At 41.6% G+C, this 18,065-nt stretch overlaps 1 protein-coding gene across 2 annotated transcripts in view; it reads left to right on the forward strand.

Moving 5' to 3' along the window:
- The window catches only part of SPIDR (scaffold protein involved in DNA repair), a 311,226-nt gene that overhangs the window by 92,672 nt on the left and 200,489 nt on the right, over window positions 1-18,065 (forward strand). For both annotated transcript variants that reach the window (XM_024192845.1, XM_024192846.2), the window contains one exon: window positions 17,203-17,422. In XM_024192845.1, coding sequence (XP_024048613.1) covers window positions 17,203-17,422 — 220 coding nt within the window. The remainder of the gene's footprint in view (window positions 1-17,202; window positions 17,423-18,065) is intronic.

An 18,065-nucleotide genomic window follows, 5' to 3' on the forward strand; every position in this document is an offset into this window, starting at 1 on the left:
AAACAAAGTGCCAGCTCTGGCCAAGGCTGTAGGTGTTAGCTAAGAACTGACAAACTCGTAGCTGGAAACGAAACCAGCTCACCTGTATGTTAGTTTTGTTCAAACTAGGTATTAGTCTTCTAAAAATGTATTTAGTGTTTAGACTCTATGAAATGCTTGTAAATTGCCTCATACATTAATCTCACTTGTAATGTCTATATTCCATGCTATAAAGTTTGTTTTATGATTGTAAAAATGCCTGCTCTGAAATTGTGAACTCAGACAGGAAGAGTCAGTCCTCCCTACCCATCCAAGAAGACTATCAAATATTAAGTAGGCCATTGTAGGACAAAAGCTATGTTGATTGCCCCATCCACCCATGGAGAAGTATGTGCAGAAGGCCTTGTGCCATCCACTTGAATGCTGGAAGAGGGAAACAAAAATTACTAGCATGAAGATTTTTATTCTCTTTGCTGTTTGGAATCTCACAAGGGCAGGAGCTAAGAAACAAAAAGCAGAGATCCCCAGGGTTGTCCTGGGTTAAGCCCTAAAAAGATATCCGGTGTTGACAGATTACTACATCTGTCACCTTTTCAATCACAGACTTAAACTCATTTGTGTATATATGTTTGCCTGCTTTAGCCTGTAAATAACTCTCTTACTTCTTTTTCCTAGTTAATAAACCTTTAGTTAATTTATTACAGATTTGGCTGTAGGCATTGTACCTTAGATCTCATCCCAAAGACAAATTGATCTGGGGTAAGTGGCTGGTCTCTTGGGACTGGGAGCAACCTGAATATTTTGTGATTTTTGGTGTAAGTGATCATTTATCACTAAATCCAGCTTGCCTGTGTGGCAAGATAGACTGGAGAGCCCAAGGGGACTGTCTGTGACTCCGTGGTAAGACTGGTACAGTGAGATAGGAATTCACATTTGTTACTGGCTTGTTGTAATCTAATTATAGAACATACCACCAGTTTGGGGTGTCTACCCTGCTTTTGTCAGTCTGCCCTGAGGTTGGTACTCTTGGCTGTGAGCTGCTCCAGGCAGCATGATACTCAGCCTTCTGAGTTTTCTTTGCTCTGATAATATTTCTAAAATGCAGGATTGTTTCTGACTCTCATGCAGCTCTTGTCTCTGCTTCTGTTGCTAAAGGCAGACACAAAAGAGACAGATGAGCACAGTGATCAGTGTGAGGAGAAGCAGCTTAGTTGTTGAAGATCTGTTAAGTCATTTTGGATGCTCTGTATTGTATGTTCACATAGACCAGAAATTCAGTGATAAGGAAGGAGGGAGGAATTCCCAATGAAATTAATCCAAGGCTTTTGGTTTTATTTGTGATTTTAGGAGAAATGTTTCCAGAAGGGTCTGGCTGACCCCCTCATGGCATTTTATGTTGCAAAAACTGAAGCTTTCATTTTGCTATTATCTTGCATGTTGTGTCAACCTCCATGTCATCCAGTGAAATCTTTCTTTTTGGCTTTATTCTTTAAAAATTCCTTTGTTTTGCCGACGTCCTTTCTGTTGCAGAGCTTAATTGTATGTAACCGGTGTGGTTTGGCTGCCTCTCTGTAGGAGAGCTGAGTTACTGTTTCAGAAAACAGCGCCCCCTTGAAGCATGTGTTCGTTGTCTTTCATACAGTGAATTGAGACTCCATAGCAGCTTGGAATGTCTGAGAGTTTCCTGTGCTCTGCCACAACAGAGCCTACACCTTATTCTGTAGATAGAAGTATCTCCATTTTAGCACCTGTGGAGTGGTGCATCATGTACTCCATAGTTGCCCCTTCTTGAGGTAGAGGCTAACTATGACTATATTACATCTGATTGCTGTATATAGCTGTTGGTCTTTTGGAAGATTGTTCAAGTGTAGGGGGAGGGGGTTATGATGCTCTGTACCTTGGGGGAACACCTTGCACCCCCATGTTCATCCTTATAATATGATTGTGTGGTATCCAATGCAAAGTTTGTCATGTCGGGTGTCTTCGAAAGGCTCATGATGCACTGAGCATTGTTGTTTTAGTAATGTTATAGGTTGCATTTTCATATATATAGTTATGAGGCTGAAAATGTGTCCTCATGGCTTAAAACAAGCCCAAGCAAAACTCTCCAGGAGCAGAGGGGCAGTTCACACCTCATCAGGGCATATATGGGACAAACCCAGCCCAGCCTCACAGGAACAAAGGACACTGGCCTAGGCAGCAACAAAGGATCTGTTGGACTCTCAAGTGAGTCACCCACCCCTTCCCTTGGTCAGTTTGGGACTACGATGAGGTAATGCTCACCTGACTCTGAAGGGGATGGTGGGGGGGCAAAGCCAAGAGGGAAGAAAGAATCTGATAAAAGGGAGACACATTTGCCATGATCTCTCTCTGCCACCTCCATCTACAGACACCACCACCAAGCGACTGAAGGGCTGATCAAAGGGGAGAGCCTGGCTGAAGGGCAACCAGACAGCCTGTGGCGAGAAGCATCTAAGTTTGTAAGGGCACTGAAAATGTTAAGATCAGCTTAGAATGCATTTTGGTTTTATTTCATTTAACCAAATCTGACTTGTTATGCTTTGACTTATAATCACTTAAAATCTATACTCCACACCCCTCATCCCCGGTCCCATCCCAGAGCCCTCACCCCTGCGCACCCCAACCCACTGCCTCAGCCCAGAGCCCCGTCCCGCACCCTGAACTCCTCATTTCTGGGCCCACTCCAGAGCCCGCACCCCCAGCCGGAGCCCTCACTCCCTCCTGCACCCCAACCCTCTGAGCCAACCCGGTGAAAATGAATGAGAGTGGGGAGAGTGAGTGACAGAGGGAGGAGGGGTGGAGTGAATGGGGGACGGGGCCTTGGAGGAGGGGTGGGGTAGGGGGCTGGGCAAGGGTGTTTGGTTTTGTGCGAGTAGAAAGTTGGCAACCCTACGGCAGAGGGGGAGCGCATACCTAGTGAACCCCTGGGTGCCCCGCTATGCGGATGCGAATGTCAATTGTGAACAATTTTAAAGAGAGGCTGTTGTGTACATAACTTCATTGGGTTCTTCTTGGCTGATAACTCCATTTCAGTCAGAGAGAGAGAACAAGGCTAAGATAACCCACTTGCCCTGTTAGTAAAAGGTGTAATGAGAGAGAAGAGACAGAGTTCCTCCAACATTTCTCCACAATGATGATTTGACAGGCTCCTCGCCCCCAAATGTAATGGAGACTGGGGTGAGGAGTTTTTTAACCAACATAATACCAATGTTTTAGGTGTGAGGGATACATGAAAGCACTCTAGTGATTGGGGGAGGGCAAGAACCTCCCCCTAACAATCTAATGTATTTCCTTTTGTTCTTGGGTTTGTGTTTTTATAGCCATCTGGCCCATCTATGTACATGTGGTTGTAAAGATTTCATAATCCCTTGGACTACTTATCTCTTGGTGGGTGGAATAGGTAGTCCCAAGAATCTGAAGTCACTGAGTACAAGATTCTGTGAGGTCATTTATACACATCTTTTCCTCCTCATTCAGCTCTGTATCTTGCAAACCGGAAATGTCACTGGAGCAAGGGGGAGTCTTTGGCAGCTGAACTTTGTACTGACTAGGTCTGCCTGTTGCAGAGGAAGCATCTGCAATTTCTAAGGGGCTTGCATGATGTGGAAGGCAACAGCTACGTTGTACTGGATTATGTTGTGAAGAATCTGTTCTTTATAGCAGGGGATACATATGGTATTAGGGGATTGTGTGCTGTAGATTTTAAGAATGAAAACGCTGAAGCTTTGTACAGTATACATTTTATTTATCTGAGGGTTGTTGTTATTTTCTTTTTCTGCAATCATTACAAGAGGCTTAATACATTGCTATGTTGCATATTTAGCATTTCTAATAGAAAAAGAGGACTAGATAGTCATAACTATTTATGCAAGCTCTGTGTCTTTGAGACCGAGGACAGAAATAACAAGGACTTCAGGATGTGTGTTTTGGGGTTGTGGGAACTTCCAATTTACTCCAGAGTTATAACCCAAACTTCTTTTGGGTGGGCAGGGCAGGAATTCAATATGACACAGGAACAGAAAAACTAGTGGAGGGGCAGAGTTGTGAAAGTCCTTAAGACAAGGACAAGAGGTATAAACTTTATGCAGTTGAAAGGGGTAGTGCAATTTTGAAGGGACTGCACATTGACATAGTCATGGCACTAAGTCACTGTGCACTAGGGAACTTGTAGTCTGCACTACCAGGGACCACATGGATAGTTAGTGTGCAACATGCTGGTCCGTACTAGAATTTACACCCTAGCTGGAGTGCGCTAATGCATTGTGTAGACAAGTCCTAAGAATATGAAAATCTGTAAGCGTTTGAGCTTCACTTGCTTATTCATTCTATCCTAGTCTAGATTTCTTTTACTTAATAGCTACTTAAGAGTTAATACTATACATTATTATTTTAGGCCTACAGAGGAATGGCAAAGGGCCACATTTCTGTTTGTATCCTCTTTTACTAGCCAAATGTCTGAACTTGTTGCAGTGTTGAAAACAAAACCAAATGTAAATTTGCTCCTTCTTTGAGTTGCTGGTCCCTACGTGTATTCATGTGGGTAAATGTGCACTCAGTGTGCTCAGAGCCAGAGAATTTTGAAAGCAGTGTCTGTTGGTCCACACATGCGCCTTGTCTCTGACCAAGGTGATAAAAGGCAGGGCAGACTGACCACCTCTCCATTTCTGACTCACTGCCTCGTAGTCTAGGTCGGAACCTCCAGTGTCCAAAGCTTTGAGTTTCTTATCTGTTGTCAGGGTTCCTGCCCCACTTTGAACTCTGGGATACAGATGTGGGGACCCACATGAAAGCCCCCTAAGCTTATTTTTACCAGCTTAGGTTAAAAACTTCCCAAGGCACAAATTCCTTTCTAGCCTTAGTATCGCTGCCACCACCAAGTAATTTAAACAAACATTTAGGGAGGGCCACTTGGAGCCCTACCTTCCCCAAATATCCCCCCAAGCCCCTACACTCCCTTTCCTGGGGAGGCTTGAGAATAATATCCTCACCAATTGGTACAGGTGAACACAGACCCAAACCTTTGGATCTTAAGAACAATGAAAAATCAATCAGGTTCTTAAAAGAAAAATTTTAATTAAAGAAAAGGTAAAAGAATCACCTCTGTAAAATCAGGATGGTAAGTACTTTACATAATAACAAAAGACTCAAGAACACAGAGGATTTCCCCTCTAGGCAAAACCTTAAAGTTACAAAAACAGGGATAAACCTCCCTCTTAGCACAGGGAAAATTCACAAGCTAAAACAAAAGGTAATCTAACACATTTCTTTTCTGCTATTACTTACTATTTCTGCAATACTAGATGCTTAGTTCAGATGTACTTAAGAAGATGTAACTTCCCTGCCTGGTTTCTTGGCTGGCTCCGAGAGACACAGACCAAAATCTTCCCCAACAGATTTGAAAGTATCTTCTCTCCTTATTGGTCCTTTTGGTCAGGTATCACCCAGGTTATCTGAGCTTCTTAACCCTTTACAGGTAAAAGAGGAATTAACCCTTTACAGCAGGGGTCGGCAACCTTTCAGAAGTGGTGTGCCGAGTCTTCATTTATTCACTCTAATTTAAGGTTTCGCTTGCCAGTAATACAGTTTAACCTTTTTAGAAGGTCTCTTTCTAGAAGTCTATAATATATAACTAAACTATTGTTGTATGTAAAGTAAATAAGGTTTCAAAATGTTTAGAAGTTTCATTTAAAATTAAATTAAAATGCAGAGCCCCCCGGACCGGTGGCCAGGACCCTGGCAGTGTGAGTGCCACTGAAAATCAGCTTGCGTGCCGTCTTCGGCACACGTGCCAGAGGTTGCCTACCCCTGCTTTACAGGGTAAAGAAGGATTTTATGCTACCCTTAGCTGTATGTTTATGACATCTGTAAAAATATATTTTAATATCTGTATTTTGCTCTGCTATCAGATGTCTGATCTTCCCCCTCCTCATGGGGTAAGAGCTCATTCCACAAGAGCACAAGCAATGTCTATGGCATTGCTTCAAGATGTATCGCTTCTTGATATTTGTAAGGCAGCTACTTGGAGCTCAGTCCACATGTTTTCTAGACACTATGCCTTGGTACAGGATTACTCTGCTGATGCATCTTTTGGAACAGCAGTCCTTCATTTGGCTCTGCCATTTATGACCTTGGGACCCTCCTCCTATTTGAGTACTGTTTGTCAGTCACCCACAGTGGAACCAGCACTGGAAGAAGAAGAGAAAGTTACTTACAGTAGTGTGGTCCCCATCTGTATTTCATTATCTGTCCTCCTTCTCCTATGCTTTGGATCTTGCCTGTTTTGCAGTGGAGAAGGAACTGGAGAAGCAGTCAGTCTGCCCCACCTTTTATCTCCCCGGTTGGAGGCATGAGGTGAACCAGGGCGTATGTGCGGAGCAGCGGACGCTGCTTTGAAAATTCTCTGGGTGCATGTACCCCCACAGTGGGATAGAGACAGCTTAGTTGCTGTGTGGCTAAACGCACAGGAGTGGCAGTGCTTGGCCAAGGTCCAGTGAGTCCTGTTGGGAAGTAGAAAGCCTCCACCAGAGCAACCTACCTGGCCAAATGGAAGCAGTCCACCTGCTGGAGGGCAGATAAGGGTGTCCATCCCGAGTGAGCTTCGTTGCAACTTATTCTAGGCTACCTCCTGCATCTCAAGCTCCAGGGCTTGTCGCTCTCATCGATCAAGGTCCATCTAGTGGCCATCTCAGCCTTCCACCCGTGGCTTGAGGGCAGTCGGTTTTCTCTCAGGATATCACGGCCAGATTCCTTAAGGGGCTGGAGTGCCTCTACCCAGATATCGGGGATCCTGTTCCTCCGTGGGACCTGAATCTGATGCTGTCACAGCTCACAGGTTCCCCCTTCAAACTTCTGGCTTCCTGCTGTCTCCTTCTTCTCTCCTGGAATGTTGCATTCCTGGTCATGGTGACGTCAGCCTGCCAGGTATCCGAGATTTGGATGCTCACCTCGGAGCCACCTTACACGGCCTTCTTCAAGGACAAGGTCCAGCTAAGACCGCACCTGGCCTTCCTTCCCAAGGTAGTATCTCAGTTTCATTTGAGCCAAGACGTTTACTTACCGGTCTTCTTTCTGAAGCCGCATAAGTTGGAGGAGGAGCACAGGTACATGCCCTGGACGTCAGGTGGGCTCTGGCCTTCTACATTGAAAGGACCAAGCCATTCCGTAAGTCAAGGCAATTATTCGTTGCTGTGGCCAACAGGATGAAAGGTCACCCTGTATTCACTCAAAGAATTTCTTCTTGGCAAGCCTGCCTTCGCTTCTGCTACAATCAAGCCAAGGTGCCGCCCCCGGTGATCGTCACTGCCCACTCTACGTGCAGGCCTGTTCAGCAGCCTTTCTGGCCCAAGTGCCTATCCAGGACATCTGTAGGGCGGCCACCTGGTCATCGGTCCATACCTTTACGTCTCACTACACGCTTACCCAGCAGGCCCGGGACAATGCTGGCTTTGGTAGAGCAGTACTGCAAGCTGCAAAGCTGTGAACTCCGAGCCCATCTCCATAGACACTGCTTGTGAGTCACCTAGAATGGAATCGACATGAGCAAGCACTGAAAGAAGAAAAACGGTTACCTAGCTTTTCGTAACTGTTGTTGTTAGAGATGTGTTGCTTATGTCCATTCCATTACCTGCCCTCCTGCCCCTCTGTTGGAGTTGCCGGCAAGAAGGAACTGAGAGGGCATGGGGCCGGCGGCACCTGAGCGCAGCACTCTAGAGGGCGCCACAGCCACCCCTACAGATACCGCTAAGGCCAAAATCTCCGACAACTGTGCAGGTGGGTGCGCACACACCTAGAATGGAATGGACATGAGCAACACATCTCGAAGAACAACAGTTACGAAAAGCTAGGTAACCATTTTTTCTATAAGGTAAATAACTTTCTCTTTTTTGCTTGTTTTTTTTACAAGCAAGTATTCTTTGTATTGTGTTTTGGCCTTCCTATGAGAGAGAATAATGGCATATTCAATCACTCAAAACAGCTTAAATAATTTCTTAAAGAGCACAGAACATTTCAAATAGGGCCAAATTCAGACAGCCTCTTCCATATGTCCATAGGTGGGGCAAAGATGCAGTCTTTCATCTATAGTCTTTTATTTTCTCAAAAATAGAACTTATGAGTGGCTTCAGAAATTATCACCACATGAAGAAATATGATCTCTTTAGAGCTGACTAACATCAAGACATGTATGCATGTGCTGTGAAGCCCCCAGAAGCCCCACTCTGCCTCCTAGTTTGAGACACTGGCTTTGGAATGGCATTCAGCTGCTTGCTGAGTTTGAAGTACCCATGCTTGGAGACTTCTACTGCAGGAAGGAGGAGCAAAGGAAGGGAAGCCAGATTGAAAAACTACTGACTTAAAAAAGAAATGTTCAAGACTTTTTTGTAACTTGAGAAGAAAATACAAATATGGTCTGAATCTGGGAAGTATAGAAGTATAGAATTGGCCATTGCTCTACTGAATATAATGGAAGTTGAAGGCATTCAGCACCCTCCAAGAGATGCTCAGTGCCATGCAAAATCAGGCCCAAATTAGACAAATAGAAGTTAGTGTGGATTAAAATATTGTCTCATTTTAAAATTAGTAACCAGCAGGGACAAATTGAGAGCTTATCATTAACTATCTTTTAACTAAAAAATGCAACAAAAAAAAGTTTGCATTTCCATAAAAAGATTTTTTTCTATGAAGTGTTACAGGCAGAAATAGAAATCCAACAGAAAATGTATATCATTTTCTTGGGAGCCAAAATGGCAAATTCCTAGGAAATTCAAACTGTTAAATTATTAATTTTAATTATTTTGATACATCAAGTATATAACAAAACTACTATAATCTGTAAATCATATAATTTGGTTCTGTAGTTTTTTTTATTTTATTTGATAAGTGACTGTCCATAATTGCTTTCTCTGAAGTATCTGTCCTCAGAAGCTGAGCTGTCACCCCACTCAGATGATGTCAGCTCAATAGGTGTAGAAGAGCTTGGCTGCTCACATGATAAAACCAATCATATGCTGTCCAGACTACCTTTGCACAAAACAGGAACAAAAATATTTAATAATTTTGCTTTAAATTATGGTTTCGTTTGGAAAACAGCTTTCCCTATTTTCTAGGGTGTTGTATAAGATTTGTTGGTCTTGATTTTTGTGGGAATTCTGTGCCCCTGGATTTCTCCTGGCACTGATTATAGCTTGACTTTATTATTAGAGCCCTGCGTGGATACAAAATTTGGATCCGCATCCATCCGCGATCCATAAATATGGTCCACAGATATCCGCAGATTTGCATGGCTCTATTTATTATGCATTATTTTGGCCGTTTAAATCTTACGGGGAGGAAGAGAGAAATATGAGCATATGAATTTCCATTTTTGTTGACTGATTACTTCATATATCTCCCCTTCCTCTTATCCTATTCCCTTGAATTCCCTCATCACCATAATTTTCACACTGGTGTATCTCTTCTGAAGAGATGCGTAAATTCTTTCCCAAGGCTGTCTCTGCTGTTTTGTCCTGAGAAACTTACTCTGCCACATCTTCCCTGGGACTAAATGAGCTGCAGTATAATTTAGGGCACCTACAGCGTCTGTTAGCCTCAGGGGTGGTGGGGAGCAAATGGGACACATAGTTTTCACTTTTACCCTCCAAGCCTCCTTTGCAGCCCAATTAAATGGCTTTTTTATTTAATCTTTGCAAGTAATTATCATATACTTGAACTGTCCCTTGCATTTCTACATAATTTATAATTCATCTGTTTACAGTTTTATGGGAAACTGTTTATTTCATGGAACAGCTTTGACCTCAATGTTCTTTGAGTCAGGACCTAATACTTGAAGAAGAAATAAGTTACATTTTTAAAGAGTCAATATTAAGGAGCTCTTAGTCTATTTAATAAATAATATACACTTTAATAGTCCACCACTGAAGATATTGTATCATTCTTATTTTCACTGAATTGCAGCTTTTCTGATACACTGTATTTAACAGCCCTGGTTTCACAGATTATAGAGACAGATGTAAAATAGATACTGGATAGATAGTTTTACTCAGTAGTTCTCTTGCTTCAGCTGAGACAAAAGATAGAGAAAAGCTTTCAGTTCCAAGAATTTCACAAACAATTTTTCAAAAATGTATAGTCCTGTATTCATCCTGAATGTATTATAGTCTTGAATGACATGGACAATCTGGGAAAAAACAATTTTTGTGTTTTCAAGAAGATTCCTGCAGATGGCAGAATCAAAGTTTTAATTGAGCAGGTAAAATGGTGTCTGTTTAATTAACTCTAGTCTGATTTTATCTATATACATATTTAATAATGGACCAATTAGCATAGTATCTATTTTTTATATTTTGTCCTCCGTATAACCCCTCTACATTATATAGTTTCACAGCCAAATGAATTAAACATTAAAGCTGCATTCTGTACTTTCCCATTTTGCCAGCAGTCCAGGCTGCTTCTCCTGGTGTTTGAGAGAGCATTCTGTCAACAGGAGTAAGAGCACAGTTTCTGAGTAATTATCTGTAAGAATATAAATAAACAAATAGGTTGTGGTTCTGTATACTTTGAGAGAATAGTGGGAATGGGGTTTCTCTTGTCTTTTCTAGGGTTTCATATAAAGTTAAGAATTAATTTAAAAATATTTTTGTATTTTCAAATGTGGCTCATTTTCATGTATATTACTAAAAACAGAACCCAGTGTGTTTCACCTTGTCAGATCATCATCTTGTCCTACAGCAATTTTCTGAGGTAGTATTACTGTACTGCTGGATCAGTTGACCTAATTATATGCTGTATAGTCAAAATGGCAAAACTTAATTTATTAGAGCTGGATATTTCAAATGCTAGATTGGCCTCTGCATACCCCATACACAGATATAACGCAGTTTCACCTATCACGTGGTAAGATTTTTTGGCTCCCGAGGACAGCGTTATATTGGGGTAGAGGTGTACTTTAAAGGCAGGGATTTTTTGTGATTGGGAAAGTCTATTTATGAATGCCACATGATTTAGAGTTGGCTGAGAACCACAAGTATTCAAGTATAATTCATATGAGTGTGAATATTCTCAAGTTAGTTCATGAGAGCGTGAATATTCTAAAGTTGAAAACCTGCCCAAACTTTGGCGTCATAGGTTTATTAGAAGCTTGTGCATAAGCAGAACGTAACTGTTTTAGATAACTCTTGAGGTTAGATTGTCACCTAACAATGTGTCCTGAGAGGAGGAGAAAGACGTGTAGTAATAATAATAGAATAAAATCTAGTTCTTGAATAGCAGTTTTTAATCAGTAGATCTCAAAATGCTTTACAAAAGGGGAAAATGAGGCAGTCTGAGCTGAAGTGGCTTGCCCAAGATCATCCAACAGGCCGAGCTGGGAACAGAACTCAGATCTCCTGGGTAGAACTAATGAGAAACGTTTTCCATCAGAAAATGCTGATTTGTTGAAAGCAAAATGTTTCATAGAAATCTGCTGCTTCTGGTTAAAAACTTGTTTTGAAATGAAAATTGAAACAAAGTGTTCTGATAATGTTGAAAAGTTCCATTTAAAAGTTTGTGGACATTTTTAGATGTCTCTACACAAATGCAAGGAGCATGGGGAATAGCCAGGAAGCACTGGAAGTATTAGTACATAAGCTAAGTTATGATTTAATTGGCATCACAGAGTGGGATAAGTCTTATGACTGGAATATTGGTATAGGGGTATAGCTTGTTCAGAAAGGACAGGCGGGGAAAAGAGGGAGTAGGATTGTGTTACACATAAAGGATATATATAATTGAGATGCAGAAGAAGATGGGAGGCAGTCCAGTTGAGAGTCTCTGGATAAAGATAAGTGTTAAAGATAGGGGTGATGTCATGGGTGAAGCCTGCTATAAACCACCAAAGCAGGAAGATGGAAGAGAAGATGGATGAGGCATTTCTAAAACAAATAACAGAAATATCTACAACACAAGACCTGATAGTAATGGGGGACTTTAACTACCCAGACATCTGTTGGGAAAGTAATAGAGCAAAACACACAATTTCCAGTCAATTCTTGGAATGTATCAAGGCAATTGTTTGTTCTAGAAAGTGGAGGAAGTAACCAGGGGGATAGTCATTTTAGACTTGATTCTGACCAACAGGGAGGAATTGGTAGCAAATCTGAAGGTGAAAGGCAATTTGGGTGACCGTGATCATGAAATGATAGATTTTGTGATTCTAAGGAAAGGAAGGAGTGAGGGCAGCAGAATAGGATAATGGGCTTTAACAAACTCAGAGAACTAGTAGGTAAGGTTCCATGGGAAGAAAATCTAGGGGAAAAAGGAGTTCAGGAGACCTGGCAGTTCCTCAAGGAGACAATATTAAAGGCACAACTGCAAGGAAGAATAGGAAGACTAGTAAGAAGCCAATATGGCTCTATCAGGAGCTCTTTAATGACCTGAAAATCAAAAAGGAGTCCTACAAAAAGTGGAAACCAGGTCAAATTGATGGAGTACAAAAGAACAGCGCAAGTATGTAGGGACAAAATCATAAAGGCTAAGTCACAAAATGAGTTACACCTGGAAGGGACATAAAAAGCAACAAAAAGAGGTTCTTTAAATTAGGAGCATGAGAAAAATGAAGGAAAGTGTATGTCCTTTACTTAGCGAGGAAGGAGAGATAATAACTGATAACATCGAGAAAGCTTAATGCCTATTTTGCTTCAGTCTTCACTAAAAAGGTTAATGATCACCAGATACTCAACACAATTAATATTGACAACCCGGGGGAAGGAATGCAAGCCAAAATAGAGAGAGAACAGGTTAAAAGAATATTTAGATAAGTTAGATGTATTCCAGTCAGCAGGGCCTGATGAAATTCATCCTAGGGTATGTAAGGAACTAGCTGAAGCAACCTCGGAGCCATTAGCAATTATCTTTTAAAATTCCTGGAGGACAGGAGAGGTTCCAGAAGACTGGAGAAGGGCGAACATAGTACCTATCTTTAAAAAGGGGAACAAGAAGGACCTGAGGAACTATAGACTAGTCAGCCTAACTTCAATACCTAGAAAGATACTGGAGCAAATTATGAAACAATCAATTACCTGGAGGATAATAAGGTTATAAGGAATAGTCAGCATGGATTTGTCAAGTACAAATCATGCCAAAACAACTTAATTTCCTTTTTTGATAGATTAACTGACCTAATGGATGGAGGGTGGGGGGTGGGAAGCAGTAATGATATACCTGGATTTTAGTAAGGCTTTTGACATACTCATAAGCAAACAAGGGAATGTGATTTAGTTGTATTTATTGTAGGTGGGTGCACAACTGGTTGAAAGACTGTACTCAAAGCGTAGTTCTCAATGGCTTACTGTTAAGTTGAGCCATTCTTTCTGGGTGACAGATCTGAGGAACTGTCCCAAATTGAGGTGTCATTAGAGGAGGTTTTGGAACAAATTGATAAACTAAACAGTAATAAGTCTCCAGGACCTGATGGTATTCACCCAAGAGTTCTGAAGGAACTCAAATGTAAAATTGCAGGACTACTAACTGTCATCTGTAACCTATCATTTAAATCAGCTTCTGTACCAAATGACTGGAGGATAGCTAATGTGATGCCAATTTTTAAAAAGGGCTCCAGAGGTGACCCTGGCAACTAAAGGCCAGTAAGCCTCACTTCAGTACTGGGCAAATTTGTTGAAACTATCGTAAAGAACAAAATGGTCAGACACATAGATTAACATAATTTGTTGGGAAATAGTCAACATGTTTTTTGTAAAGGGAAATCATGCCTCACCAATCTACTAGAATTCTTTGAGGGGGTCACCAAGCATGTGGACAAAGGAGATCCAGTGGATATAGTGTATTTAGATTTTCAGAAAGCCTTTGACAACGTCCCTCACCAAAGGCTCTTAAGCAAGATAAGCAGCCATGGAACAAGAGGGAAGGTCCTCTCATAGATCGGTAACTGGTTAAAAGATAGGAAACAAAGGGTAGGAATAAATGGTCAGTTTTCAGAATGGAGAGAGGTAAATAGTGGTGTCCTCCAGGAGTCTGTACTGGGACCAGTCCTATTCAACGTATTCATAAACGATCTGGAAAAAGGGGTAAATACTGAGGTGGCAAAATTTGCAGATGATGCAAAACTACTCAAGATAGTTAAGTCCCAGGCAGACTGGGAAGAGCTACAAAAGGATCTCTCAACACTGGGTGACATGGCTACAAAATGGCAGATGAAATTCAATGTTGATAAATGCAAAGTAATGCACATTGGAAAACATAATCCTAACTATACATATACAATGATGGGGTCTAAATTAGCTGTTACCACTCAAGAAAGAGATTTTGGGGTCATTGTGGATAGTTCTCTGAAATCATCCACTCAATGTGCAGCGGCAGTCAAAAAAGCGAACAGAATGTTGGGAATCATCAGGAAAGGCATAGATAATGAGACAGAAAATATCATTTTGCCTCTATATAAATCTATGGTACGCCCACACCTTGAATACTGCATGCAGATGTGGTCGCCCCATCTCAAAAAAGATATATTGGAATTGGAAAAGGTTCAGAAAAGGGCAACAAAAATTATTAGTGGTATAGAACGGCTTCCGTATGAGTAGAGATTAATAAGACTGGGACTTTTCAGCTTGGAAAAGAGGCGACTAAGGGGGGATATGATAGAGGTCTCTAAAATCATGAGTGGTATAGAGAAAATAAATAAGGAAGTGATTTTTACTTCTTCTCATAATACAAGAACAAGGGGCCACCAAATGAAATTAATAGGTAGCAGGCAAACACAAGAAAGTATTTTTTCACGCAACACACTGTCAACCTCTGGAACTCCTTGCTAGAGGGCGTTGTGAAGGCCAATACTAGAACGGGGTTCAAAAAGGAGCTAGATAGATTCATGGAAGATAGGTCCATCAATGGCTATTAGCCAGGATGGGTAGGAATGGTGTCCCTAGCCTCTGTTTGCCAGAAGCAGGGATTGGGTGACAGGGCATGAATCACTTGATGATAACCTGTCTATTCATTCCCTTTGGGGCACCTGCCATTGGCCACTGTCAGAGGACAGGATACTGGGCTTGATGGACCTTTGGTCTGACCCAGTATGGCCTTATGTTCTTAAGTTGGGAGAGCATATCTACTGTGGTCCCACAGAGGTCAGTTCTGGGTCTGGCACTATTTAATATTTTCATCATTTGAATAATGGATTAGAGATTATGCTTATAAAATGTGCGGATGACACCAAGCTGGGAGGAGTTGCAAACATTTTGGAGGGCAGAATTAGTATGCAAAATTACCTTGACAAATTGAAGAATTGGTCTGAATTCAACAAGATTAAATTCAATAAAGACATGTGTACTTAGGAAGGTAAAATCAAATGCACAAATACAAAATGGGATATAACTGGCTAGATGTTAGTACTGCTGAAAAGGATCTGGGGGGTATAGTGGATCACAAACTGAATGAGTCATCAATGTAATGCAGTTGCAAAAAAGACTAATATGAGTGTTGTATGTAATACACAGAAGGTAAATGTCCTGCTCTACTTGGCACTGGTGAGATTCCACCTAGAGTATTTCATCCAATTCTTGACACAACACTTTAGGAAGGATATGGACAAATTGGAAAGAGTCCAGAGGAGAGCAACAAAAATTATAAAAGGTATAGAAAACATGACTGATGAGGAAAGGTTGAAAAAACTGGGCATGTTTAATCTTGAGAGAAGACTGACGGGTGATCTAATAAATTTTCCAGTATCTTAAGGGCTGTTAGAGGACGGTGATCAATTGTTTTCCATGTCCACTGAAGGTAGGACAAGATTTAGGTTAGATGTTAGGAAAACTTTCTAACTATAAGGGTGTTTAAGCTATGGAATGTGCTTCCAAGGGATGTCCTCGAGTCCCCATCATTGGAAGCTTTGAAAAACAAGTTGGACAAACACCTGTCAGGGATGGTCTAGGTTTACTTGGTCCTGCCACAATGCAGGGAGCTGGGCTTGATGATTTCTTGAGCTACCTTCCAGCCCTTCATTTCTATGATTCTATTAATATAAAATAAAAAAACTGAAACAAAAAGTTGAAATCAGAACAAAACATTGCAGTTGCCCTGAAACAAGAAAAATGATAGTCTTATCCCTTTTTATTTACTTTTATCCAATATCATAGCCATCAACTTCACAGTAACATTGTCTTGAATGTGTAAACAATAATGGTGTATGTCATCAGCAGCTTCATGGGTGTCAAATGGGCACTTCCATAGCGTAAGAGTTGTGCAGCTAAGGAAAGTATCTGCCCGGTGGGGCTTTTGAGATGGTGCACACTTGGAGTTCTAGCACACCCTCTGTGGATGCAGAACAGCCAGAAGCGCCGCCAGCTTTTCTGCCGCCCTAGGCGGCGGAAGGTTCCGCCCCGAAATGCCGACCCCCACAGAGGCGGCGTAAGGTCCCGCCACCGAAATACCGCCGCGGTCGCCGCCCCCCCAAATTGTAGCGCCCTAGGCAACCGCCTAGGTCGCCTAATGGGTTGCACCGGCCCTGAGAACACTGTTGCTGCAGGGGACTCTGCAGTGCCTCTCTACATTACAGTGAAGGAATATGGGAGGTGGCAGAAAGTATCCAGGGAGTTCTCCTTTGTCTGTATGATTTGCCTACTTTCGCTGTGTATGGGGTATGCAGAGGGCCCACGTGCTATTAAGGGCTATGGACTGTATTAGTGGCAGGAGATTGGGTGCACAACAACTGTATGTCTAGCTACCCCATTGCAGGGGAAGATTCCCATCACCTGTACGATTCCTCCTTATTCTAACTGCACAGATAAGACCGTATTTGGCCATAAAAAAGGACAAAAGAAGAGAGGAATTGAAAATTAGGCAACATTAAAAGACAGTTTAATAAAAACGAAGGGGTGGTATATTGACAGCTTCAAAAATAGTGTTGGTTGGTTTTTTTTAAATGGTGTATGGTACTGTGATCAGTATTTGGAATACACAGAGAGACTTTGCTTTGTTCAGTTCATGGCATCTATATAGAATATGTTTTGTGACCATGTAGTTTTTAACAAGCAGGTTCATAGCCTGGTGGTGTATTATTTCACTTTGTTTAACACGTCCAAACAGTTTTGACTGCTTTGTCAGAAGAAATGAGAGGAGTCTGGAAATGGGATGTGAACCTGTGTGCCACTACTCTGGTCTGTAGGACACGTCTTCCTAACTTTTTATTTTGTTTTTGTCACTTTGCTTACTTTCCAGGAGGCAAATCTGGTGTATTAATTGTGAAGATCTTAGACGTGCATGAGGAGTGCGCTATGCAAGTTGCTCTCTGCCAGCAGTTGGGACAGCTGTCTGCTGACAGCTCCTCTGAAGATGTTGTCGTTGATACTGAGCCCAGAGTCAAAGTTCTCTTTACAAAGGAAACAGCAGCTCGCCTTAAGGGAGGCCCACAGGATATTGTCCACATCTATCCTCCCTGGTAAGTACAATACGTTGGTTGCACCAGCCATAGTGTTAAAATATAAGGTATTTTTATCAGTCCATTCATCACATTATTACAGAAAAGGCTCCAGAGAGTCAGGCCCTGTGTCTTTGGTGGCTTGTGAGAATTTCTGACAGACACGTTAATGCAATGCTAGGTTAGGTAACAAGAAAATGTAATACCTGTTTGTGCTGCTGTGGGCTTTGATTTTGTTTTTCATTTAATGTTTTCATGTTTAGAATTCATGAAAGTTATGAAGAACATTTTACAACGATAATGCCAATAAAATACATTTTCTGGTGGGGTAAAGTGAGTCAGGAATGTTCCTGTGTTGTCTTTAGTTTGGGTATATCCCTGTCAGTGGAAAAGTCTATTCTAACTGTGCAGTACTCAGCAGATACTCCATGGAAAGATAATGTGTCTGAAAAAAGTAAAATAAATCACTCACTACTTATCAGTAAGACCACTACAGTGAATGGCTGGTTATCATTTTCACTGCTAACTCTCTTCCACTCCACAAACTCAACTGTAGCACACATTGTTAACTTTTTCTGGAATTTGTCAAAATATAACTTTGGCTGAATTGTTTTACTTTTCTGGACTGAGGGCAGCATAAGGTGACTATATTTTTAGAGTGAAG

Source organism: Terrapene carolina, unplaced genomic scaffold (assembly GCF_002925995.2).
Source record: "Terrapene carolina triunguis isolate 2854851 unplaced genomic scaffold, T_m_triunguis-2.0 Scaffold58, whole genome shotgun sequence".
NCBI lineage: Eukaryota > Metazoa > Chordata > Testudines > Emydidae > Terrapene > Terrapene triunguis.